We start from the raw sequence: 26,058 nt of genomic DNA on the forward strand, positions 1-26,058 counted from the left end.
CTGGGATCAAGCCCTGGGTCAGGCTCCAAGCTCAACAGGGAGTCTGTTTGAAGATTCTCTCTCTCCCTCTCTCTCTGGACCTCTCTCTCTGTCGCCCCCAAATAAATAAATAAATCTTTTAAAAAGTCTTTAAAAAAACAAAATGCAGATGACATGGCTCCCTATAGCTAAAGAGATGTTCTTTTATTAATACTAAGAACTCACTTCCTTTAGTTCTTTATTAAAAGGCACCTCATAAAAGAAGTTATTTCCCTGACCTCCTACATAGCTCAGTCTCTGAGCACTCCTTTTAACCTCTCTTCCCTCTCTTTCTCCATAGCACTAGGCTGACACATTGCCCACTGTATGACACCCTTTCAGAATGTAAAATCCACACAGGCAAGAGCAAAATGTTCCCTCCATTGCCATATGCCAGTACCTACATCAGTGTCTGGCTCATGGTGGGCACTCAGTGGTATTTGTTGAGTGAATGTTAAATGAACAGAAGAGAAGAAGGAGAAGGGAGATAGCACTTACTATGAATTTACCATAAACCATACCCGAAACAGGTGCTTTATGTATATTATTTTACTTAATTCTTACAGCATTATTTCACAATGCATGCGAAGAAATGATCCCAAAAGTGAAGAGGAGAAATTGCCCAAAGTCACAAAGCTATAAAATGGTAGAGCAGGATTTGAACTCATATCTGTTTGGTTCCAAATGACATGTTCCTTCCATGACACCAAGGAACAGCTGAGAGGGATTGCTTCGTGTTTGTAAGCAGTGCCAGCTTAGAAAGGGACAAGTGTCTTTAGTTTGTATTCTGGATTTTCACCCACACTTGAGCAACATTTAATTGTACAGTTGGACTAGGTTGAACTGAAATGAACAGTGTGAGCAAATGGGCTAATGCTTCATGCCTACTTGGGATTTAATAAAAATCCAGCAAACACTGGATGGATGGGTGGATGGATGGATGGGTGGATGGATGGATGGATGGATGGGTGGATGGAGGGATGGATGGATGGATGGGTGGATAGAGGGATGGATGGATGGAGGGAGGGATGGATGGATGGAGGGATGGATGGATGAAAAGAGAGGGAAGGAAAGACAATCAATGGTAAATCTATTGCCTATACAGAAAATATATTTCTCCTTAATCTCTTTAAAGTTAAATTAATTAAAAGAAGCACTGAGTGGAAAAGTATAAAATTAGATTGACTCTGTCATATCCAGGAATGTTTTTGTCATCCTTGCTTAATCCCACTGAAAAATGGGTAAAACTGATTAAAAAAAAAAAAAAACCACAGGACACTCAGTCCCAAGTCTATATCCAGCATGGGCAGAAACCTCTGGGCCCTGCAAGGCTGACCCTGCCTTCAGACCTATTTAGCACTGGCAAATGTCCCTATGATTGCATTTCTAAACCCCAAGAGAGGAAGGCAAAATGAAGTTGCCGAAGTCAAGTAAATCTACAGATGGAATGATGTGGGAACCGTGGGCAGAGAATAGCAACACGCACAGGATTCAGGTATTTCTTCCAACTGTTCACTGCCCAAAAATGGCATCTTCCAAACTTGCACCTGCTGCCCTCTGTAAAATCAGATGAGGTCAGGCTTATTTTGGTTTGGCTGTGGGAATGAATCCTCCCCTAGAACCAGTGCTCTCTCAGACAATGTATACCCATGCCCGCTCTGAAATTGCAGATCTCCTTAGAGCCCAAGTGCCTCCCAAATATTTGATGAGAGTTTACTGTGCACTTCCCAGGGGCAGATGGTGAAAGACAGAAGTGCTATTAGAAGATCATGGCTTGAATTGATGGAAGGAGATCAGTTCTCCTTCCACCTAGAGAATTAATAGAGATTTTACAAGATGGAAAACACACTGTTGATTCAGAAGTTTTCAGACCATTGGAACTTTCTTTTCTCAGCCCACTACTAGATTCCAAAGACGATGTCTGGCCATGATATCCCTCAGGTAGACCTTCTACCAATGTTATACATTTTTTAAGTAGAGACCTGAGATACCATGAAAGTCACCACTATAAAACTATCATAAGGGGTGCCTGGGTGGCTCAGTGGGTTAAAGCCTCTGCCTTTGGCTCAGGTCATGATCCCGGGGTCCTGGGATCGAGCCCCGCATTGGGCTCTCTGTTCGGCGGGAAGCCTGCTTCCCTTCCTCTCTCTCTGCCTGCCTCTGCCTACTTGTGATTTCTGTCTGTCAAATAAATAAATAAAATCTTTTAAAAAAAACTATCGTAAGATGAAGCAGTAAGATGAAAAATTCAGGGATAAGATGTTTCAAAATCACATGGTTTTTCTTTCAAAACAGCAGCCCCCCCCCTTTTTTTTATAGTTTGGACACCTCTGGTTGGTATGGAGGATTTTCAGATCATTAACATCTCAGCCTTAGCATCTAAGGTGACTTCTTCCACCAAGAAAGCCAGCCCTCCAAAGTACTGAGTCTGTACCCGAGAGCCTCGGAGGCTCCCTCTTCTAGCAACTGGATGCAATTTTATCCAGATAAGCCGTTTCTGTTTGGACAGCCATGTGGGAAGACGGCCAGTGCGCCATCTTGCAGCGTGCTGGGCCCCGCCAGCCAAAGCCGCTTCTGAGTGCCCGCAGAGCCTGTTCCAGGAGTGTCCGCCTGCTGCCCACTGCCCCACGCCAGGCAGGCCGCTCCTCACCATCTGCTGTGTGCTGGGCAGGAGGCAGACCAGGCCAGCCACCAGGTACTCCCTCACACGCTCGCCTGCCTCCACTTCACTCCCACATGCACGGCCACTTTGGCTCAGGACCCCAAACAAATCTGACCACACGCTCCCAATTTATTTATGAAGGAAATGAGAGCATCTCCCGTATTCACAGGAAAAGGTGAACATGACACATAAACAGCAGCCCTCAATATCACCCCACAAAGAAGCACATGCTTTGGGGCATCTGGGGGGCTCAGTCGGTTGGGCATCTGCCTTCGGGTCGGGTCATGGTCCCGGGGTCCTGGGATCGAGCCCCATGTTGGACTCCTTGCTCCACAGGAATCCTGCTTCTCCCTCTCTCTCTGCTGCTCCCCCTGCTTGTGCGTACTCTCTCTCTGTCAAATGAATAAATAATCTTTGAAAATGGAGCCACAGTGTCAGGTTGGAACCCAGCTATGTTACTTAAGTGCTGTGTGGCCTTGGGCAAGTTGGTTGACCTTTCTACGCCTCCATTTCCTCAACTACAAACTTCTGTTTTCTGTGGGTTTTGGGAAGATCCAATAAGATAATCTGTGTAAGGGACTGGAGCAGTATCTGGCACATAGAAAACACCCAATGGGTGCTCTTTTTCTTACTGTTACACTGCTTCTCAGCATGGTGGAAAGAACACACAGCTCTGGTTCTTGGGTCTCGTCCCTGGCATTGACAAAAGACAGAGCCTAAGAACACCAGTAGAAACCATCAACAGCCTCCCTCTTCCCCTAAAGCTCTCTCGAGGCCACCCATTCCAGCCTCAAGAAGTCCCAATATTTACTTCCATCTCGTAAAATAGCTCTTCCACTCCCTCGCCTGCCTCCTGCATGGAGCCATCACGTGCCAACGCCCAGCTATACATAGCCCAGGCCTCGTCTGCAGGTGGCAGAAAGTGACGGGAGATTACTGGGGATAAACGTCAGCTCTCCAGTTTCAAGGGAGGACACACAGTTGCTGAATTGCTTGACACGTCGCCAGATGGTATCAGGGATAGTGGGTGAAAACAGGGTGCTTTTTGGCTTAAATGGAAAGAGCCGCATTGTGGCCAGGGTATTTTTAGTGACCAGCCTCAGGGACATTCACTTTGAGCAAAAATCTGTGACATTTTTTTCCCAGGCTCCTCAGTACTCCATTTTCTTCAGATTCTTGACCCTGCAGAAAGTACCCCCCAACCCCAACTCTCAGTTCCCTTTAACGGAACCTCCCCATGCCTTCCCTACCTTCCCTCTGACCATGAGATGTGGCACCAGTGTAGCTTTCTTTAGTCCATCCCGGGACGTAAGGAGTGCTGTGAAGGGGCTGCACTTGGAGGGTCAAACACAGGGTCCCTGATGGTCTGCATCTGCTGTCCCAAGGCCCGGGGAGCGGTCACACGGCCCTCGGAACGTGCCCCCTGGTGCTGCTGGATGACTCTTTCCTGCCTTTCATGGGCAAACTTCTTGAACCAGGATCCACACCTGCTCTAACATGTCCTTGCCACCCACTCAAATGCTTAACTCCCAGTGCTTTGGCTTCTGGCCCAGCTCTTCTCTGAAAGGTCACCAGTGACTTACCAGTCCTGAAAGGAGAGACCTAGTGGTGGTCTCACTGTCCATGACTCCCTGCAATATTTGATCCAGCCACCTGCTCCTTCTCCCCTGCCGTGACTTTGGAGTCCCCACACTGTGTTCCCTGTCTTCCGATTCCTCCCCCACGCCTCCATGCCTCTTTCTGCTCCTGCCTCCTGTGAGACGGCCGATCTCCCACCCTGTGGTTTTCTCACACCCTGGCCTCCCTGAAGATGCTACCTGCCCTTCCGCCCCCACCTCTTCCCTCCACCTCTCTCTTTGGGACCCCTCCCCGGAGCACCAGGTTGACACCTCCAGCTCTTGGCAGGACTAGGACTGCCATGAACGCACTGCATCTAAATCGAAACGGAGAACTTCACCTCCGGGACTGGCATGCCCCAGCTGATGTCAGTGTTTTGTTCTTCCGTTCATTCCCTGGCTGGGGACCCTGGAACCATCTCGCCTCCTCTTTTTGTGAGGTCTCCCTCCCTTCTCTCTCCAAAGCTACGGAAGAGCTCTAGTTGGACTGACTCTACACTTGGAACATCATTTCCTACATTACCTCCATCCCCTGCCACCACCTCAGTCTGACACCTGTCCTGTCCCAGACAACGCATCAGCCTCTCAGCTGGTCACCCTTCCTTTGCACTCTCCATTTTTTCGGAAATGGACCCTTCTCCAACTCCAGTAGGCTGTATTGTTCTCCTACCCAAATACCCCCAGTTCAGAACCACTCGTCCTCATATTCAAATCCTTTACCCTCTTTTTCTTTTTTTTTAAAGATTTTATTTATTTATTTATTTGACAGACAGAGATCACAAGTAGACAGAGAGGCAGGCAGAGAGAGAGAGGGAGAAGCAGGCTCCCTGCTGAGCAGAGAGCCCGATGCGGGGCTCGATCCCAGGACCCTGGAATCATGACCTGAGCCGAAGGCAGAGGCTTTAACCCACTGAGCCACCCAGGAACCCCATTTTCTTTTTCTTGTATGCCTTAAATACACCACTCCATTCAGCACCCTCAGATAACCTCTCTGTTCCATACCCTCCCTGCACATCTGCATCTCCAAACCTCTGCTTCTGCCATCTTGTCCTCCTGAGATGCCCTTGCTGCTGGCCTCTGCTTATCCATGTGCTGCTCGTCAGTCAAGGTCTAGGGGGCCTCTCCTCTCCCAAGCAGTGTCCTCTTGGATTCATTCATTTCCTTGAGAAACTAATTGTGTTTTTAGTTTACTGCAAGGTAGCAATGTGGTTCCAGCTCTTCTGATTTTTCAAGGAAAGTTGGAAACCTCAATTTCCATGTGAAATTGCTTAATTTAAAAATTTTCACACCATGCTGTAAAGATGGTTCCTACCAGAGGTACATAGTCCCTTAAAATTACAATTTATAGACTACTTAATGTACCATGCAGATAGCAAATTATAATATATTCAGTGTACAGAAACAAAAGAGAGTAATAATTCTTTTCAGGACGGGTTTTTGGATCTACAAAAGTAGATTTTCTTGGAAATCAGGAGTTGGATGTTCATCTTATGAATTTGGGATTTAAATGACAGGACAAAAATATGGCAGTGTTCACTTCTTCATTTTATAGGTGAATTTAGTAATATAACATTTCTATCAGTTAATGTCACCAGATGACTTTAAAATCTTCTTATTTTTATTTTATGAAAATATTCAATGAAACAAATTTATTATAATTTTTTCTTTTTTTTTTTTAAGAAAGGAGGGAGAAAGGCGGGGGGGGGGGTGCAGAGAGAAAGAGAGAATCTTAAGCAGGCTCTGTGCCCAGCTTGGATCTCTACCTCACAACACTGGGATCATGATTTGAGCCAAAATGAAGAATCAGAGGCTTAACTGACTGAGCCACCCAGGCCCACTTCAATGAAACAATTTTCATTGCGATGTAACTGACATACATTGTATTAGTTTTAAGTGTACAACATAATGATTTGATACCTATGTATATTGTGAAATGGCCCACCACAGTAACTTTACTTAACACATCCATCACCATACATAGTTACTAATTTTTTTGTGATGAGAACATTTAAGATCTATTCTCTTAGCAACTTTCAGACATACAATACAGTCTTATTGACTATGCCTATTATGCTGTATATTACATGCCCAGAACTTACTTTTCTTGTCGCTGGAAGTTTGTACCTTTTGACCCCCTTCATTCATTTCACCCAACCCCCACCACATTTGGCAACCACTCATCTGTTCTCTGTATCTACGAATTCAGTTTTGTTTTTTATTTTGTTTGTTTTTAGATTCTACAATTCAAATGAGATCGTACTGAAGGCAAGGAATTTAATATTTTTTGAGATCCATTCTGGTCAGTTACTCAAAGGGAGAGCAGGGGGAGAAAAACAGACAAGGACACTTTGTTCACAGCTATCAAATAAGTAAGTATAGCTAAGTGATTATATAAGCCAAGGCGTCCTTTACGAATTGAGAAAGAGGTGTAAAGGAAAAGTATAGCGTGCTTCAGACAAGAGTACAAAAGGCACCTGATTCAGTCTAGGAGTCAGCGCATGTCTTTTGAGGAGCTGACATTTATGTGTAGACTTCCCGGATAGTTGGAGTTGGTGACGAATGGAAGAAAGAGACTTCTAGAAAGAGGGAACAGCATACGTGGAAGCAGAGCACCTTCAGTGCCTTTCTGTGGGTAGAACAAGGCATTCCCTGCAGGCAACTGCAGCCGGTGCCCAGCCTAGGGCTTGGGAGCACTGCAGAACAGACACCCCATGCAAAGGCTTCCCAGGGTAGAAAAGAGCTTCACAGTTTGAGGAACTGAAGAAGAGTATATTAAGTAAGAGGTGGAGTGACCCCAAATGAGGTTGGAGAGGCAGGCAGGCCAAACCATGAAGGGCCCTGTTGGCCTTGTTAGGGATTTTAGATTTCATTCTGAGTGCATGGAAGGTAAATCCACACTGCTTATCACAGCCCACTAGGCTCTGTGTGATTTGACTTTACTGCCCACGAGCGCTCTCTCTCTCTCTCTCTAATTCTCCATAACCCTTGTTTTCTACCTTTTGTCTTTTTGTATCCACCAGTTAATTTTTCATTAGCTTCCTCCTTAATGAAATCACAGAGTTCTTGACACTCTGTATCTTACACACCTTCGTTGAGCACATAGCTTGATCATAGCAGGTCCTCGATGAATAGTTTTTGCTTTCTTTCCATTCCAATACATTAGGCTTTGCTTCTTTTGAATTGGCACAAGGTCCAGAATCTTATCCAGCTGTCATAATATTAAGGAAAAAAAATAACATTTATTAAGCACTTACTGCCTGCCACACTGTGTCAACAACTTTACGTGCATTATCTCATTAATCTTCAGCCTTGTGAAATAAATATTGTTATTGTCCATATTTTGTAGCAGAGTCCCAGCACTTGTGATCTAGTTAGGAATCCAGGTCTCTGACACCAAGCATTGTATTATTAACCACTGAGCTAAACTATTTAAAGATGGGATTCATTTATTCATTTAAAGATGAAATCTACTTTGATTCAGTCATTGCAGAGATAACAATGGTGTGATAAGTACCTATACAATGCAATATAAAGAGAGAGAGAAAGGGTATACTGTGGATATCTACTTATTTACACTGACTTATGCAAATTATCTAGTATTACTTTTTTTGTTGTTGTTGTTAAGTAGTTTGTAGTCAAAATAATGATCTGGGGTCAAAGCAAATCCTAATGTTTCTGGAAAGAATGAGCATTGCGCCAGTACCCAAGGCTGTGTGTACCAACCACATTGTGTGTGACACCCCCATTCTCTAGGAAAGACAATAGATAAGACCTTCTGAGAAGTGACCAACCAACCAAACAAAACCAGTGAGGAAAAGATTATAAGTCAATAGGAGAAAACTGTAGTCAGATCAGAAAAGAATATTCCAGTTTTCTGAGAATTCAGGAGACATGTTGACTCTGTTTTTTCTCTCTGGCTCACATTTGTAACTCTTAATCACTGTAATTAGTGACAATCGCCTCTTCCTATTTTGATTCAAAATCCCTTGAACTTAGAAAGTGCTTGGGCCAGTCCATCCATTCATCAAAGTATGCTGAGTCTCTAAGCTGCTACACGAGAGACCAGAGGCACAAAATGGGGTCCTGGTGTCCTTAGGGAGGAAAGACTGACAATGCAGAAGAGCCTATACATGACTCTAATGACTGCAAAGTCAGTGTCAGAGTGCCATGCCCCTGCCATGGGCTTTGGAATTCACAGAAAGGAGGCTGGAGTGAAAGATGAGCCTGGAGCTGGCTTTACAACCAGGGGTGCCAAGGCTGGCAGCAACTGAGAGAGCACAGTGAGACTGGGCTGCAGGAGAGTGGAGAAAGGAATGTATGAGCTGGAGATTTAAGATCAGAGCAAAGGCGGAGACAAGATGGAGCCAAGTTGGAGAGTCTGGCTGTCCCCACAGCTCGGTAGGGATTCTTGGTCCTGGGGGGCCTGGGTCATGTCAGGGCTCAGCCTGGGAGGGCCCAGTCTTTCACCACAGACCTTCTCCCCCAATTCAGCCTCACTGCTTTCTCTTGGGTTGCCGCCAGTCCTGGCCACCCTTGGCTCAGCCCATGGGGGTGATTGCTGGGACTGACGGGAGTGATGACAGAGCTCAAGTGGGCAGGCTTTGGGCCTAATCAGGTTGGGGGGCGGAGTGACGGGACACTGCAGGGACTGCGCCTACCGTTGCCAAGGAGGAGGTACACAGGTCTCAGCTAACATGGGTTTCTGGCCCCTCTGTGACTACAAACTCTGTTCGTCCATCTGTTTTTAGGATAATGGCTGACTATGCTTAGTTAAACAGGAAACCCAAGAAACAGGACTGAGCTTGTTCGAGACAGCATCTCTCACTCATATGGGTTCAAAAGTCACATATAAACATGGATAAAATGATAGATGCCATGCTTTCCATGCCTAGGGGAGGCATGCCTTTGTAGCGACCTAAAGCCCAACAAAACATGGTGGTGTGTGCCTAGGAGAGGTCAGGGGTAAAACTTCTGTTCAATTCTCAGAGTTCATCACTTATATTCTTACTGTAATTAACATTTCTCTCCTGTGCCTAAGGTAGAGGGGTCAACAGAACCAAGCATGGGCCTGAGGGTCACAGTTGAAAAACGATACCGTATCACTTTTGGATGGACTGACAATCTTTTATAGCAGTGATTTCCAGAGTGTGGTGTGTGGCCTGAGATCTGCTGTGTCAGAATCAATGGGTGTGGCAGTGCGGCTTACAAAAACATACATTTCTGAATCCCACCCCAGCTCTGTTCTCTACTTTCTGGTGCGGAGGCCCAGGAATCCCCATTTTAGCCAGTGATTTAAATGCTTGCTGCCGCTTAGGAACCACTAGAGGCTCATGCTCCAGGAGTAGGGAAACTTACTAATATCACAAAGCCATTAGGTCTCACCATCATTATTTTTGAATGATAGACAAGGGAACATTTACATCAACATTCTGATAGCACTAAATAGGGCAGAGTGGCCTGTATGTCTACATTTCAGAAATGACCTTGTCTAATAAATGGAAGGCCGTAGACAAAAGCCAAGTGACTTTGCAGAAAGATGGGCCTGTTTAAGCATTGCAGGAGAGCTCAGATGAGTCATCACATAAACAATGATGATGACGTCTTTCATCCTAAGCCTTCCCTAGTCTTGGTCAAAATCCAAGAAAGGAGAGAAAACTGCCTGAGGGGCAGGTGGTGCCATTTGTTGCCTGCCCCTCTACCCCTAGTCACCAAGGGCACTCCACAGAGCAGCTTCTGAGCTGTGACCAATATGCTTAGCCTTAAAGGAACAGACGTGGTTAGGAGCAGAGGGGAAAGAAAGAGAATGAGGAGCATGTGAGGTTAAGAAGGGAAGAATGAATAGGCAAAGAAAGTCCTCAAAGAAGTTATAACAAGGAAGGAAATCCAAGGGAGAAGCCACAGATGCCTGCAGCAGTGAAGGGAGACAGGAATAAAGAGAAAATGAGAGAAGCAACCACAGAAGAGGAAGCCGACGGATTTATAGCACAGACTGTAGAGCCAAATAGATCCAGGGTCACTCCACCAAGAAAACAAGAAATCTTAAAGGTATGTGCACCAAAGAACAAAATAGCAAAATGTGTGCAACAAACACTGATAGAACTGAAAGGAAAAGTAGACAAATTCCTAAGAATGAGAACAAGGCATGGATGTCCACTTTTAACTACTTTTATTCAATATAATGTTGGAAGTTCTTGTTGGTGCAATAAGTGAACACAAAAAAATGAAAGGCATACAGATTGGGGTAAAAATTGTCCATATTTGTAAATGACACAATTGTCTACATAGAAAACCCAAAGGAATCTGCAAAAGCAAAACAAAAACTTCTTAGAATTAATAATAGTTTAGCAGGGTTGCAAGATGCAAGATAAACATACACAAACCAATTCTATATCTATTTACTGGCCATAAACACATGGACATCAAAATTTAAAATATGATACTACTAAAAAAATCACTCAAAACATTTAAATAGTTAGGTATAAACCCAACAAAACATGCATAAGACTTGTATGCTAAAAACTACATACTGCTGGTGAGAGAAGTCAAAGATCATCTAACTAAATGGAGAGGCATACCATGTTCATGAACTAGAAGACAATATAGTAAATATGTCAGTTCTCCCTAAGTTAACATACAGATTTAAAGATTCAATGCAATTCCTGTGAAGATCCTAGAAACATTTTTTGTAATTATAGACAAGATTATTCTAAATTTTATATGGAAATGCAAAGAAACTTAACTAGCTAAAGCAATTTTGAAAAAGAAGAATCGTGTGGGGGGTGCCTGACTGGCTCAGTCAGAGAAACATGCAACTCTTGATCTTGGGGTTGTGAGTTTGAGACCCATGTTGGGTGTAGACATTACATAAAAATAAAATCTTAAAAAAAAAAAAAAAGAATCATCTGGGGAGAGGCAGTCTACTCACCTTCAAGGTCTATTTTATAGCTACTGCTATCAAGACCATGTGATATTGGCAGACAGAAGAGAGAAAGCAGCAATAGATCCATATAATTATGTCAACTGATATGCACAAAGGTGCAAAAGGAATTCAATGGAGGAGAGATGGACTTTTTAACAATAGTGCTGAGCAGAAAAAAAAAAAAGAAGAACTTCAACATAAATCTCACACTTTACCTAAATATAGCTCAAAATGGATCAAGAAATTAAAAGTAAAATTAAAAATATACAAATTTTAGAAAAAGAGGGGCACCTGGGTGGCTCAGTTGGTTAAGCATCCAATTTTTTTTTTTTAAGATTTTATTTATTCATTGGAGAGAGAGAGAAAGAGAGCACAAGCAAGGGGGAGAGGCAGAAGCAGAGGGAGAAGCAGATTTCCTGCTGAGCTGGGAGCCTGACATGGGGCTCAATCCCTGGACCTGGAGATCACGACCTGAGCCGAAGGCAGCCATTTAACCATCTGAGCCACCCACGCACCCCCTAAGCATCCAGTTCTTGATTTCAGCTCAGGTCATGATCTCAGGGTCTTGGGATGGAGCCCTGTATCAGACTCCCTGCTCAGTGGGGAGTCTGCTACAGGATTCTCTCTCTCCCTTTGCTCCTCCCTCTGCTTGCTCTCTCTCTCTCTTTCTCTCTCTCAAGTAAGTAAATAATTTTTTCACAAAAATTTTTTAGAGAAATAATTAGGAGAAAATTTCAGGATACAGGGCTAGACAATGAGTTCTCAGACTTAACACCAAGGCCCAACCTATAAATGGAGAAACTGATATATTGGACTTCATCAAAATTAACAACTTTTCTTCTGTGACAGACCCTATTAAGAGGATAATAATGAGAAGTTATGGAGGGGGAGAAATATTCATAAACCACATCTCTGACAAAGGGCTAATATTAAAAAGCTCTCAAAATTCAACAATCAAAAAGCAACCCATTTAATGAATAGGCAAAGACCTGAACAAGAATTTCATGGAAAAGAAGACATAGATGTCAAATAAGTACAGGAAAAAATGTTCAGCCTCATTAGACATTAGGGAAATGCAAATTAAAACCATAATGAAATGTCACTACACATCTGTTAAAATGGCTAAAATTAAAAATAGTGACAACCCCAAATACTCGCAAAGATGTAGAAGAACTAGATCAATCATCACTACGTTGCTGGTGGGAGTGTACAGCTACTTGGTTAGACAATTTGGCAGTTTCCTTAAACGCTAAACATGCAATTACTATATTCAGCAATCACGCTGCTGAACATGTTTCCTAGAGTAATTAAAACCAACCTTCACAAAAAACCTGTGCATTAATGGTTGTAGCAGCTTTCTTCATGATAGCCAAAAACTTTAAACAACCCAGATGTCCTTCAATGGATGAATAATTGACCAAACCATAGTACCTCCATACCATGGAGCAATTTAAAAAATAAATGATGTTTTGATATACACAAAAATTTCAATGAATCTCCAGAGAAATATGGTGGTTAAAGAAGATAATCCGAAAAGGTTACGTACTACATGATTCAACTTATGTAACATTCTTGAAGTGAAAAGGTTATAAAAATCTTTTAGGAAGGGGATGAGGGCAGGAACAAGCAGATAGGACTATAAAGGGATAACATGAGGGGTCCTTGTGGTTACGGAAATATTCTGTATCTTGACCATATCAATGCCAAAGTCTAGTTTGCAATATTGTATGGCAGTTTTGCAAGATGTTACTTTGGGGGAAACCAGGAGGTACAAGGGATCTCTGTATTATTTTTTAGAATTGCACAGTAATTTACAATTACCTTTTAAAAACAGTTTAAAGAAAAGTGATATTAATATTTCGTGATCTCTCTGGTAGCTTCTCCACTGTTTCTATTTAAGCCCCCATTCACCAAATGGCAGGACTTAGACCTCAGTCTGTCAGGGCCTCCCTGCTTCCTTAGAACTGAGTTTCAGGGAGGTTAACACAATGCCAGTCTCGCGCTTGACATCATCATCTGTGCTGGTGTCTACCCAGAGTAGCTTCCAGCCATCTGTCCCCCTAGGACACTGCTGCATCCTCTTCCCTGTTGTGGCTGATGGTTCCGTTCCAGTGTACCACTGGTTCTTCCTCTCTGTGGGCTGCCAGAACACTTCAGGGGCCATCTTGGATCTATTGGCCAGACACACCCAGTGCACATTCCTACTCCATAAGCCCAGGGGTTGAAGGAGCTCAAGAACTGTGCTTGGGTATTGGGGACACTGGTCTCCTTTGTTTTCCTCAGCTTTTCTGGTGTTCCTCAGTTTTTTCAAGACCAAGAGGGAGGATTTAGATGGGGCACGGTTAAGTGACCACACAGGGCGCATTGTGAACTCTTGTGCTGCCACTTGACTCCAGGTTCAAATGGTGGCTAGCAAGGGGCTCTGAGCTTCTTGTCATGTATCCATGGTCATCCAAGTATTCTTGGCTTCCTGTTTGAGTCTTACCTCCCCCAATTCAAAGTTTATCCACCCTAAGGGCAGAGGAGTGTATGGGACAGTGGATATAGTCTTCCAAATCCTGTATCTTAGGATTCTCTTATTTTCTCTCTTTGGTTCTCAGCCTTCTGCTAAACCATCCTTCTCCTGAGGGGATAGCATGGAATCCCTTTATGCTACTTGAATTGGTCAGATTAGCAGGACATATGGAGGAAAATCCTATTGTTATTATGTCATAATATTATCCCATGATGTTTTCTGCCATCTTTCTGCCCTCGGTCTGCTCACCCTCTGGCTTGTCTTCTCCTTTAGCTTGTGGCCCAGGTCCTGGAACATAAAGATATAGGTTTTGTGACGGTGGATGCCAAGAAAGAAGCCAAGCTTGCCAAGAAACTGGGTAAGTGGGACTTTCTGAGGTATATCAGGAAGAAACGAATGTGTCTTGCAAAAAAAGAGTACAGTTTCATTTCTTCGTGCATGATAGCTAGACTATTTTTAAACAAATATGAAATGATTCTGCACACCTCATTCTTGGGATGGGGAAGAGTTTCATGAAAGCAGTATTGGCCTGAATTGAATGATTTCACATGAATGATCTAATGTAGCTTTGCATCATTGTAGAAACTGACGCAAAAGAGGCAAACCTTTCTTTTTGGCTCCTAGAGGGGGTTAAAAGCCTAACCTCTTTATGTCACTGCCATGGTGATCTCTCTGGGGAAGAGAAAAATCTCTTCCCCCATCACTATAATTTCCTTACTTCATGAATGAAGCAGCCAACACAAGATAGCAGGAATAGTAGTGGCTCTGGGGTCACAGTGGTTCTAAGTGTAAAGCTAAACCCCAGCTGGTCATTATTGTTGAGGGCGAGAGGGAGGATTTAGTTGAGGCATGGCAATGTGACCGCACAGTGCATGTTGTGATCTCGTGTGTCCATGTGTCTTTAAGTCCAAGTGCACTTTAAGAATCTCACACCCCTAATACCGAGAGAGAGAATATGGGGAGTTCCTCTGCTTTCTGAACACCCACACACGGGTACTGCCCATTTTGCCTTTTCTGCATGACCAGTGAAGAACAGCTATTTAAAAATAGCAGGAGGTTATAAAACAGGACCTTTGAAGAAAGGTTAATTGGATTTGGAGTAGTAAACACAGTGGGGGAGAAAAGATTAGTAGTGGTGTCAGGTACATGAAAGTTCATTATCTGAGGGCATTACAAACAACTGTCCTTTATTATATTTTCAAGAAGACCAGCTTTTTTTAATTTAAGATTTAAATTTTTTGCGACTGTATTTAGGTTAGATACAAATAAAAAGTCATGACTATAAAATGATAATGAATTATTAAGAATGTGTGGGGTATCATTTTCCCTGGAGACAAATAAAGGAATATGTTTTCCCTTTGAGCAGGAGAACTAAATATGTTAACTCTTTCCCCAGTCAAAAGCAATTCAATGCCATGCTTCTCTTCCTCCAGAATCTATTGATTCCCTAGTTTTCTTTCCTGTTGTTTTCATGGGAAGCTGAATTTGGGAGAACTTCCAGTAAATTTAGTTAGAGGAAAGCACTAGGATTCCAGTGATCTAAAAATTTAGCCAGGGGACAAGCTGGGCAAGCTTTCATAAGAATGGACCAGTGGATATTCTCCAAGTGGATGGAGCTTGAAAAATCGACATGATCTTTTCCCGAAAAGCTCACCCTGGAGGAACTGGGGGAGGTTCTTTCGAACCAAACAGTTCTCGGAGTTTGTAAGAGAGTTGTATTTTGTGAAGCTGCTCCTTCATCTTATCCTCTCTTCCATTTGCCTGAGTTTCATCTCCATCCAGCAATGCCTGAACTACTACAAAAGCCTCCTAACTGATCTCCCTTAGAGCAAAATCTGACATCGGGATATCGGCTGATGTTCCCAAGGTACCCTTCATGATAAGTCATTGCTGGCCTCAAGGATACCTGGTACAGCGGCCCTTTGGGTTTACAAATGGTGCTCCAGGGTGTGCCCTGGGCTCTTCAGACGCGCTCTGGGTGGGATACAGCAGGCGGTGGGCCAGCCTCCTTTTCCCTAGAGATTCTGCAGGAGAGTTCAATTGGAGAAAGCATTCTCCAGCTAATAGAGAGCTTGGAGAATATTAATCTAAGGAGTCAAGGATGCCATGCAGTTGAACTAAATGCCAGCCTCGGTTATTTAATATTCCTGGGGGAAACAGTTTTCCAGCAAGCATTTGTTAAAGCACACAGTAGTACGCCAGGAGCAATGGAGGGTAGAAAAGATGCAGAACCTTCCCTTGTGGCATTATCAGCTAACTGGGAAAAAAAAGATGTGCAGAATTCAGCGATGATAGAAAAGTAAACTTTTCATTCTGGCCACGGACATTTTTGGGGTCCCTGATGTGTCCAGGTTCTGTGCAAGGTCCTGGGGTGCTGAGGGGACCGTGGTTCTGCCTTTGGAGAGCTTTCTGTTCCAGTGAGTACTGTAAATGGAGCCAAGAGAAGAACAATAGTGGCAAGAGGGTGGCCTTCTTGGGAAAAATGAGTCCAAAGCAGAGACCCGAAGGAACTGACCAGGATCGGGGTGGGGGGCAAGAGGAGAAGTCACTCCAAATTTGGGGAACCAGGAGAACATCTGTGACTTTTCCTTTACACACCCTCTCACATCAGCACAAGGGCAAGAAGCAAGGAAGCTGCACAGGGGATTAAGGGGGCAGGTCTACCCAGGAGAGAATGTGAAGGGTAGAATTGGTGCTAGGTTGTGGAGGGACTGGAATCTGGAATGCCTGGCTAAGAAGTCAAGTGGGCAGGGGGCAATGAAACTTTTGGTAGGGAGAATAGGGTTGGCAATATTTTTGGAAAATTAAAGCAGTGGTAGGGTAGAGAATAGATTTTTCTTTCAAACTGAAGTCCTGGTAGAGCTGCTGGTTCTTAATGATTTCAGTTTAAACATGTGCTTTGGGGGTGCCTGGGTGGCTCAGTGGGTTGGGCCTCTGCCTTGGGCTTGGGTTGTGATCCCAGCGTCCTGGGATCGAGCCCCGCATCGGGCTCTCTGCTCAGCCGGAAGCCTGCTTCCTCCTTCTCTCTCTGCCTGCCTCTCTGCCTACTTGTGATCTCTGTCTGTCAAATAAAAAAAAAAAAAAAAAGAAATTAAAAAAACATGTGCTTTGGGCGCCCTTTACAGGGGTGTTTTCAAGGAACTGATCCTAAGTTGAATGCTGGCCCCACTGATCCTGACCCCACTATCACCCAGGGATCCTGAGCCAGACATCAGCCCACAGGATGGCTCTTCTTGCATCAGAATGACCTTGTCTTATGGACTCTTTGTTTCTTCCAGGTTTTGATGAAGAAGGAAGCCTGTATGTTCTTAAGGGTGATCGCACGATTGAGTTTGATGGCGAGTTTGCCGCTGACGTCCTGGTAGAATTTCTTCTGGATGTAAGCATTTATGCACAGTGGTCCTGCCTGGGGCTCTTTGGGTTCAAATATAAGGGAAAGTGAAATCCCAAAGTAAGAACCGAGAAGCTGGATAATCTGTCCTGGTCTAAGACTGATTCCTCGGGCTTCACAAAAAACTAAGGAGGACTTACTTCGCAGTGCTATTTTCTTCTGGTGGGAAGCTGCTCCTTAAGTTACCTCAGAAATTGTTTTATTAGGGGTCACTAATCGGGACTGTGTAGTAGTAACACATTAAGCTTCTTAGCAGTTAGACACCACCATCTCCTGAAATCCCCTTGGCTTTGTTCTAGGGCTTCTGAAGAAGAGCTGGGGAGAGTGGGAAGGAGAGGTGGATAATCACCCAAAGATGAAGTAATAATCAGCTGAGTTACCCTCAGAGCAGGATAAAGAGCAGGGCTAACGAGCCCCCCACACAGTCCCTCTCAGCCATGGGGGTACGACACTCTCAGAGCCATCTGCTCAGGCACATAGAGGAACAACACTATGAAAATATGTTATCCATAGATAAACTCATACTTTCCATAATAGCCATGAAGCTGAATGCTTTTGAACAGATTCCTGTGCAGGTAAGCGATATCCATACCGATGATTCCCTGTCTACCAGCGAACACACCGTGGCCTGATGCCTTTTCCTCATGGCCTCAAAAACCCAGAGAGAGTGAGTCAGAAGTGAGTGGAAAGCCACCTCTTGCAAAAAAAAATCACCCATAGACTCTGCCTGACTCTCTCCTGGACCCATCCCTGCAAGCCCTAAAAAAAAAAAAGTGAGGGAGGCAACAGAAAATTCTGGGCCAATCTCTATCAGCTAAGTGGAGGCTTTTCGATGCGCATGACAGACCCCATGCCCAACTACACAAAAAGCACAAAGGGAACAACAGAGGGAGGGCAGATTTTAGACTGACTGATAAATCATAGATCGCGCTCTCTTTAGTGTGTTGGCTCTGTCCTCAAGCTGACTCTTTTCTAGTTGCTTGTAAGATAACCAGTGATTGGAGCTGATATGTCACATCTCCTCATTCATATCCAACGAGGGGTGCGGGCTAGGGGAGAGGATCTGGCTTCCACTGTTCTCCTGGAAGGAAAGGAGAATTTCCCCAAAGTTCTCAGCAAATCTACCCGAAGAGTCATCGGCCAGAGTTGGGTCACATGCCATTCCTAAATCGATAATGGAGAAGAGAAATAGAATTGTCTAGTGTCGGCCTACCCCTTGAGTTAAGCTGATTCCTCAGAAGGCACTGTTGCTGTGTGCTCTGGAGGAGGATGGGGTCCACAGCTCCCTGCCAAAGCGTCCTACAAAGATGTCCCCACTGAGGAGGGAACATTCTTCTCACTGAACATATCTTGTGTACGTGTGTGTGGCATTCCAGCTAATCGAAGACCCTGTGGAGATCATCAACAGCAAGCTGGAGGTCCAAGCCTTCGAACGCATTGAGGACCAGATCAAACTCATTGGCTTTTTCAAGAGTGAGGACTCGGAGTGTAAGTTGTCTGAGCCCCACCTGTGAGTCTAAAGGCTAAATTCCCCACCAGTTATTTAGAACGCTGCCCATGAAGAGGATGGGCCATCAGCGTATCCGGTGCTGGGTGGAATAAAGGGAGAATTGTCCTTACACCCTGTGTAATGGGACCCATCTGCAAAAAGTATGCAAAGCAGGCAGGGATGTTGGAAGAGCATAAAGGTTGGGCCATGTTCTCTGGTCTTGGGAGGAGCATGATTTATAGAAGAGAGAAAAGTCTTCCTTCCCCTTTTCTACTTGCCCACCTGCCAGTGGGACTCTTCCCTAACATAGGTAAAGAGTGGGCTCTCTCCCTGGTGGTGGCAGCTCCTGCGGCCACCAGTTGGAGAGCTTCTCAGTCACTTGGACAGGATTAGAGGAAAATTTGGGTGGGCAGGGCTCAGCCGCTGCCACACAATGTGGAAAATTGCTGGCCAAGCCCACAGTCGACCACCAAGGCTGCCCTCAACAGCACAGCCTCACCCCTGGGTGTAATCCCTTTGAACGCTTTGTGGTCAGGTTTTGGGTGGGCACGGGAATGCATCATAGCATCATCACAATCCATATGGGAGTGAGAGAGTGGAGAGTGGGAGTCAGGAAAAGGAGGGACCAGGCAAGCTAACTCCTGGAGTACGTCTTTTTAAACAACCTTGGCAGCATGGCCAAGAGGTAAGACTTTTTCTGGAGCCTCAGCTGTGGCATAACCACAAAAGAGGATCTGGTAGCATTAGTACATGGGGGACATGCAAAGGAGGGCTGCTTGTGATGTTTCTGGAAACTCCAAAGTATTTTGAAAATATTTTGGAAATTATTTGCAAAGCTGTTTCTTTGCCCATATGCCAGCTGGCACCCTCGGTCTTCTCACCAGCAAGCCACCTATTTTCCCTCTCCTGTGACCAAACTTAGCTGCCTTCTCTTGTGCTATATAAAAGCCTCTATCTGGGGGAAGGTGGCTAGCCAGAGAAGTTTGCCCAGCCCTCCTTTGGGTGACTTCACTTCAATTTTTATGTTTCTTATAGATGCTGACTACTCTGGGGTGCCCCAGCTGCCCCCTTTCTTCTTTCTCCTTAACTTCCTTCTATTTCCCTTTATCCATTTCAGTCCCCACCCTTCAATCTCTTTTGTCTTCTGTTTCTCTCCCCTCCATTAAGCTCAGAATAGCAGGTAAGAAGGAAAGCAAGGCACAGATTGGGATAAAGAGCACATCTTCTGGTTCCTTGCCTCCCTACTAAGATAGTGACAAAAAGAACTCCATTTAATCAACACATGTCACGTACCAGGGTCTATGCCAGGAGCTCCATAGTGACACCTCACCTTCTTTCTCACTACTAGCCTGTAAGGCAGTTACCATATTATCAGTGTTTTGATGAGGAAGAAATGAAAAGAACAAAAAAGTTAAATTAGCTCACTATCACACAGCTAGTAAATAAATCCTACAGCCAGATTTAAATCCTAGCAATCTGACTTTATATCTTGCACACTTAAACACCATTTTGTACTTTCAAGATTTTACACACTTTTTTAGGTCATGGCACACACAAAATGTGGTGATGTTTGCCCAGCCCATGGGGTAAACTGGAGAGGATTTGGACTTAGTAGAAAAACAAAAAACAAAACAAAACAAAAGATTCTTTTGCTTTCTTTATATACTACTACTACTAATAATAATAGTAAAACAAGATAATAGAAAAGTTTTCAATATTGCCTTGTATAAATCCTCCAAATAAAATATTTTTAGATTTTTTTGAATGAGAATGTTGTACTTCCTTCTAAAACTATAGCTTTTGAAACAATGACATGCAACTCCTGGTGAAGGGTTTAAACAATCTCTTCTTGATGGTCACAGTCAACAAGAGACTTTGCTTGAACAGGTGGATGGCGGCCAATGACGAGGCAACAGTTACTGCTTTTCCTCTGATTGATGAGCGGTCTTTTCTTGCCACTGAACAGAATTTAGGAAATCTGATCTCTAAATTGTCCTTCAAGGGCATGAGCATTGCTTCAGTCCTAATGGCTATTACTTTCATTTTCACCAGCAAAGGTAATATTCTTATAATTTGAATAGATTTCAAATTCAAAGTTTTCCATATTATATATATATTTCAAAAATAATAATGAAGCATTTCCTTAAGAATACACAGATCGAGTTCTACTAGTCTTAGAGATTTTTTTTGGAGATTTAAGTAATAAAATCACTAGCGAGCCATTTCAACTGCCTTTTTTTTTTTTAAGATTTTTATTTATTTGACAGACAGAGATCACAAGTAGGCAGAGAGGCAGGCAGAGGGAGAGAGAGGGGGAAGCAGGCTCCCCGCTGAGCAGAGAGCCCAGTGCAGGGCTCGATCCCAGGACCCTGGGATCCCAACCTGAGCCGAAGGCAGAGCTTTAACCCACTGAGCCACCCAGGCGCCCCTCAACTTCCTTTTTAAGGTTGAATTTTTAATCTTTAAATTAACAAACTTTGTCTTTAGGAAAGTCTAAGCCCAGATCATGTTAGTAATACCGATGCTGATGATGAACATGATAAAGAATAGCAATCATACATTCATTCCATTGATGTTAGTAGACAATATGAACATTCAAGTGTATGAAATCAAAACAAAAAAAACCAAAAACCCTGAATATTTTACAGTATCACAAACCGAAAAACATTACTAATGACAAACTAGCTTGGACTATAGTCACATTCACACCAACTGAGAAGACCTGGTGAGGGAGTAGTTTCCCCAAGGATCTCTCCAACTGTCATGCTTGTTGACGTCTTAGTCAGAAAATATTATGGAATACAATAAGTTTACACTTTCAGATATAATATTAACTACTGTAAAATTTTGAATGGTTGTAGAAAACAAGTAGAAAGTTTTATCACCACAAAAAATGTATGGCTGTTACACACTGACTGAAAGCATCACGAAGTTCTATCAGACATTCACGTCTCCCTGTTTCTTCTTGCCCTCCAAAAGAGCATGGGGTCCATAGGTGGGAAGTTGGGAAGGCACCCAGGGGAAGCACTCAGGAAGAATCCTGTATTTCTGCTGTAGTTTGAGGGTGACTGGTCAAGGAAATTTAATGGCACAGAGACATTGGCTTTGCAAAATGATCCCAAGCTATCCTACAGAGAAATGGAAGGACAGTGGAGAACTAAAGGGCTTGAACACAGAGGTAGACTGGAATGGTTTGGGAGAAAAGTCTCCTGAGATATAGGAGATCAAATTAGAAAGGACTTGGGGGGCGCCTGGGTGGCTCAGTGGGTTAAAAGCCTCTGCCTTCAGCTCAGGTCATGATTCCAGGGTCCTGGGATCGAGCCCCGCATCGGGCTCTCTGCTCAGCAGGGAGCCTGCTTCCTCCTCTCTCTCTGCCTGCCTCTCTGCCTACTTGTGATCTCTGTCTCTGTCGAATAAATAAATAAAATCTTTAAAAAAAAAAAAAAGAAATGACTTGGAAGAATTGGGGGGCTACATCTTCCAAGGAAGTTGGGTATGAAACTTCATATCCAATTTGAGCACATAGCTATGGATGCTAGTGTTGAGAGGGGGTGACAGGAACTTCTGAGGGGAACTCAGCAGATAGTTAAGAATGCCAAACTGGGGGAAATCTGGAGGTGGGCAGCCAGTATCCAGTATGGACAACCCTGAGAGATGAGAAGAAAGGTGAAGAAATGCAGAATGCAGTATGCAGTAAGCTGGCGGTTAAAGGCTGATTGCTCAGGAGCCTATTCCAGAAGGGGAAATGGAGGGTCAGACTGGAAGAGCCAGGAAGGAGCTGGTCAGCATCAGAACAGGACATGAGGGCAGGAAAAACCTGATGTCACATGACATCAAACAGAGCAGATTAAACCAGGTGCCCTAGAAGACGACCACTATTTGGGAAAGGCTAAACGTTCAACCACAGTTTGAAGCGTCACCTTGGGGGAATTACCTTGCTCTACCTTTTTCATCTTAAAAGGGATACAGATTGGTTCCCTAGGTGAAGAAGGGAATTCTCTGGACACAGGTGTAGGCCATCCTTTCCAGCAGGGGAGGAGTTCAAGGATGTGGGGAGAGATTCATCAGGGACAAGGGGGTCAGGGAGGGAGGATACAGATGATTCTGCCGGAGACCACCACAGCTTTAGACAGACGTAAATAGCTTAGGTATGGCTCTAACCCTTCCACTCTCTCCCACCTTCTGTCTATTCATTCTCCAAACCTCTCATCCATCTCCTTCCCCATCCACCCAGTTCTCTACCTCAGCTATCAGGCTATATGATGTATTTTCCAACTACCCAATTACCTTTAGGGAGAAGTCTGTGTGAATGTGTATCAGTATGGACAAGCATTCTTGTAAATTTTTCAACCCCCTCTCATCTGTGCTTATTGCACTTATCTCTATTCTAGCAACCATCACATTACATTGTGGTTCTTTAAGGGTCCATATCAACTCTGGGTTGTGTGCCTTTGAGATCATTGTCTTTGTCTTACTCATGTTTGTGTTCCCTGAGCCAGTATTAATCATGAAATGTTTCTGATTGACTTAAAAAATTCTGCATGCTCCTGGAACTCAGGCAAAAGCTTATGTCTCTAATGACTTAGAGATAGGGAACTCCACAAAATGGGAAGAGGTTAATCTTCTTAAGAATAAATCAAAGTGTCACCAACTTTCAGGATTATGGATGTTATGTAGAACCACCCCTGCGAGCATTCCCATCCCCATCACCCTCACCTCTAAGGCTGAAATACCAGTGTCTTCTCCAGGTAACTGACGAGATGTGATAAGGCACAGCATGGCCACGCTCATGGGTCTCAGGCATAACATGACCAGTTTGGATTCAAGTTTGAGACCAGAGTCAAGCATAGGCTTGATTGATTTTAAATCATCTTCTCAAGGAATCAGAATAAGAATGAAAACTTAAAAAGAGGGAAAGAAAAATGAGGGCTTACCAAAAGGGGGACTTCTGCTAAGAAGTTTAAAGTACTTTCATGATGTCATTTTTGATTGAGGTTGCTTTACATGCTAAGATGGATTTCCTTCTCACCTGGTGGTCACTTATAGGAAGCTGTGCTTACACACTCATAACTAATGGTGAGTCTGAGTGGAATAAATTTTTCCTCGGGTTTAGAGTCTAATATTCTCTTTTTCTCCCTTTCTCAGTTTCCTTCACTTTCTCCTTCCCGTCTACCAATTTCTGAAAACACGTAAAAATGTGGTAAAGGGTTCTTCTTTAGCTCAATAGAATACCAGTCAACTCAAACTCCCTGGGGGAAATCGTGGGTTTAAATAGCACTAAATAGGGGCACCTGGGTGGCTCAGTATTAAGCGTCTGCCTTCACCTTCAGTCATGATCCCGGAGTCCTGGGATCAAGCCCCGCATTGGGCTCCCTATTTGGCGAGAAGCCTGCTTCTCCCTCTCCCACTCCCTCTGCTTGTGTTCCCTCTCTCGCTGTGTCTCTCTGTCGAATAAATAAAATCTTAAAAAAAAAATAAATAGCACTAAATAATTTTCTATTTAAATAATAATCTACTAAATAATTTTCCAGTCACGATTAATTGGCTCCCCACTCTCTCTACATTATTTAAAAAGAGAAATATCTTTGGCATGCATCTTTAAAAGTTCTCTTTCTTTGATCTTTTTTTCCCTCTCAGATTACAAGGCTTTCGAAGAGGCAGCTGAACACTTCCAACCTTACATCAAATTTTTTGCTACCTTCGACAAAGGGGTAAGTACCTATGGATACTTCTGTAGGTATAAAGGATGAAATTTGAACTTCCCAGTCCTTTTCTAAATTTTAGAAACATTTGCCATCTTCCATCCTTTAACACTTTCTCCAGAAGTGTTAGAAATACAGCAATAAGTCACTTTTGAATGGGAGATGAATACAAAGATGATTAATTCAGAGGAAATAAACTCATTTCTGAAAACAGCTGATGAAAAGTGATGAATCATTTTTAACCACCTTGAACACTAAGAATGGGCAGTGCATAAGCAGAGCGTGCCAGGATACTAGTCACTGCTTCCTTGTCTTTAGAGCTATTCTCTCCCTTCCCAGGGGTGCATACTTCCCCCTCTGTTGGGTTAGGATGGGGGAATGGAATGGGGAAGACTACTGGTCATCTGAAACCTGGAGTGCTTCCATAAGTTACCTATTATCTTCAAGAGATGTCATTAATATACTCATCTGTAATTCAATTTTTCTTTCTTTCTGGATGTGGCTCATGATTTTGTAAGCCAAAGAACATATATGAAGGACCTTGAATCAGTGGGTAATTTTTTGAAGTTCACTGTGGGTGGAATACTCCACTCTAACTTCAGTTAGGACTAAAAAGGCTACTATTTATCGAGTGCTTTTTGTGTGTCGGGTACAACTTGATGCATTGTATGTCTATGACCTCTAAGCCTTTAAACAACTTTGGGAGCCAAGAAGTCCCATGTCCCATATAACAAAACAGATTTAGAAAGAGTAAGTAATATCCAAGGTCTCCAGTGAATTAATGGTAGTGGTGAGATCCCAGCTATGCCCCACACCCATGCCGCTTCCTTGGTAACATCCACTTAAGTAGAAGACTCTGTACCTACCCTTGAAATTCAGGGTATATCCCCACACACCCACATTTACATAGAGACACACATAACACACAAAAAATGCATATATAACACACATGTAAAACACCCAACACACACACAGCACACAACAAACACAGCACACAACAAACAAGACACACACAATACACACATAACACACACCTCCTCACACACACTCACACTCAAACCCACACCCACACTTATATAACTCTCAGTACACACGCACTCACACTCATAGCCACACCTACACACATAAGACTCTCTCTCACACTCACACACACATCGCAACTAAAAACCTTCAGTCACCGTATCTACTAGAACAAATAAGTCTAGGACAAACTAAATCCTGATTACATTCAAGTCAAAGTCCATCAGAGGGTGACCTACTGAGGGGTAAGGCATTTGAAGAGCCGGGCTTGTGGGCCTTTATACCATGAGGAGTTCAAGTATTCTGTGAAAAACAGAAGGAAGCCTGTAGGTTCTGGAGCAGGGAAGGAGTATGACAAGAAAAGATTGTATTCAATTCCTGTATATGTGTACATCAAACCACCTCTGTGGATATGGCCCTGCTCTAAAAACTCTAGATTGAAAATAATCCAGAAAAGAGTCTATAATCTGAGTAATAAAATCTAAACCTGAAGAAAATTTACCTTAATTGGTTGGATTAGAGTCAAGAGAGATCCAGAGCAAGAATACCAAAAGCAATAATAACTACCACTTACTAAGTAGCTTTTACGTGCTAGACTCTGTGCTGAGAGTTTACATAGCTCTTTCAGTCATCTCAAAGTGCCCATAAAGGACGTATTAGTATTCTCAATCTACATAGAAGGAAGCCAAGGCACCAAGAGATTAAGTGATTTGCCCATGGTCACAC

The 26,058-nt window shown here is 43.6% G+C and overlaps 1 protein-coding gene across 1 annotated transcript in view; it reads left to right on the forward strand.

Moving 5' to 3' along the window:
• CASQ2 (calsequestrin 2) overlaps window positions 1-26,058 on the forward strand; it is a 62,991-nt gene that overhangs the window by 9,363 nt on the left and 27,570 nt on the right. The window contains exons 2-5 of the mRNA XM_080800877.1: window positions 14,004-14,088; window positions 17,009-17,109; window positions 18,498-18,609; window positions 24,248-24,321. Of these exons, the coding sequence (XP_080657003.1) occupies window positions 14,004-14,088; window positions 17,009-17,109; window positions 18,498-18,609; window positions 24,248-24,321 (372 nt within the window). The remainder of the gene's footprint in view (window positions 1-14,003; window positions 14,089-17,008; window positions 17,110-18,497; window positions 18,610-24,247; window positions 24,322-26,058) is intronic.

The sequence above is a fragment of the Martes martes genome, assembly GCF_963455335.1.
Source record: "Martes martes genome assembly, chromosome: 4".
Classification (NCBI taxonomy): Eukaryota; Metazoa; Chordata; class Mammalia; order Carnivora; family Mustelidae; genus Martes; species Martes martes.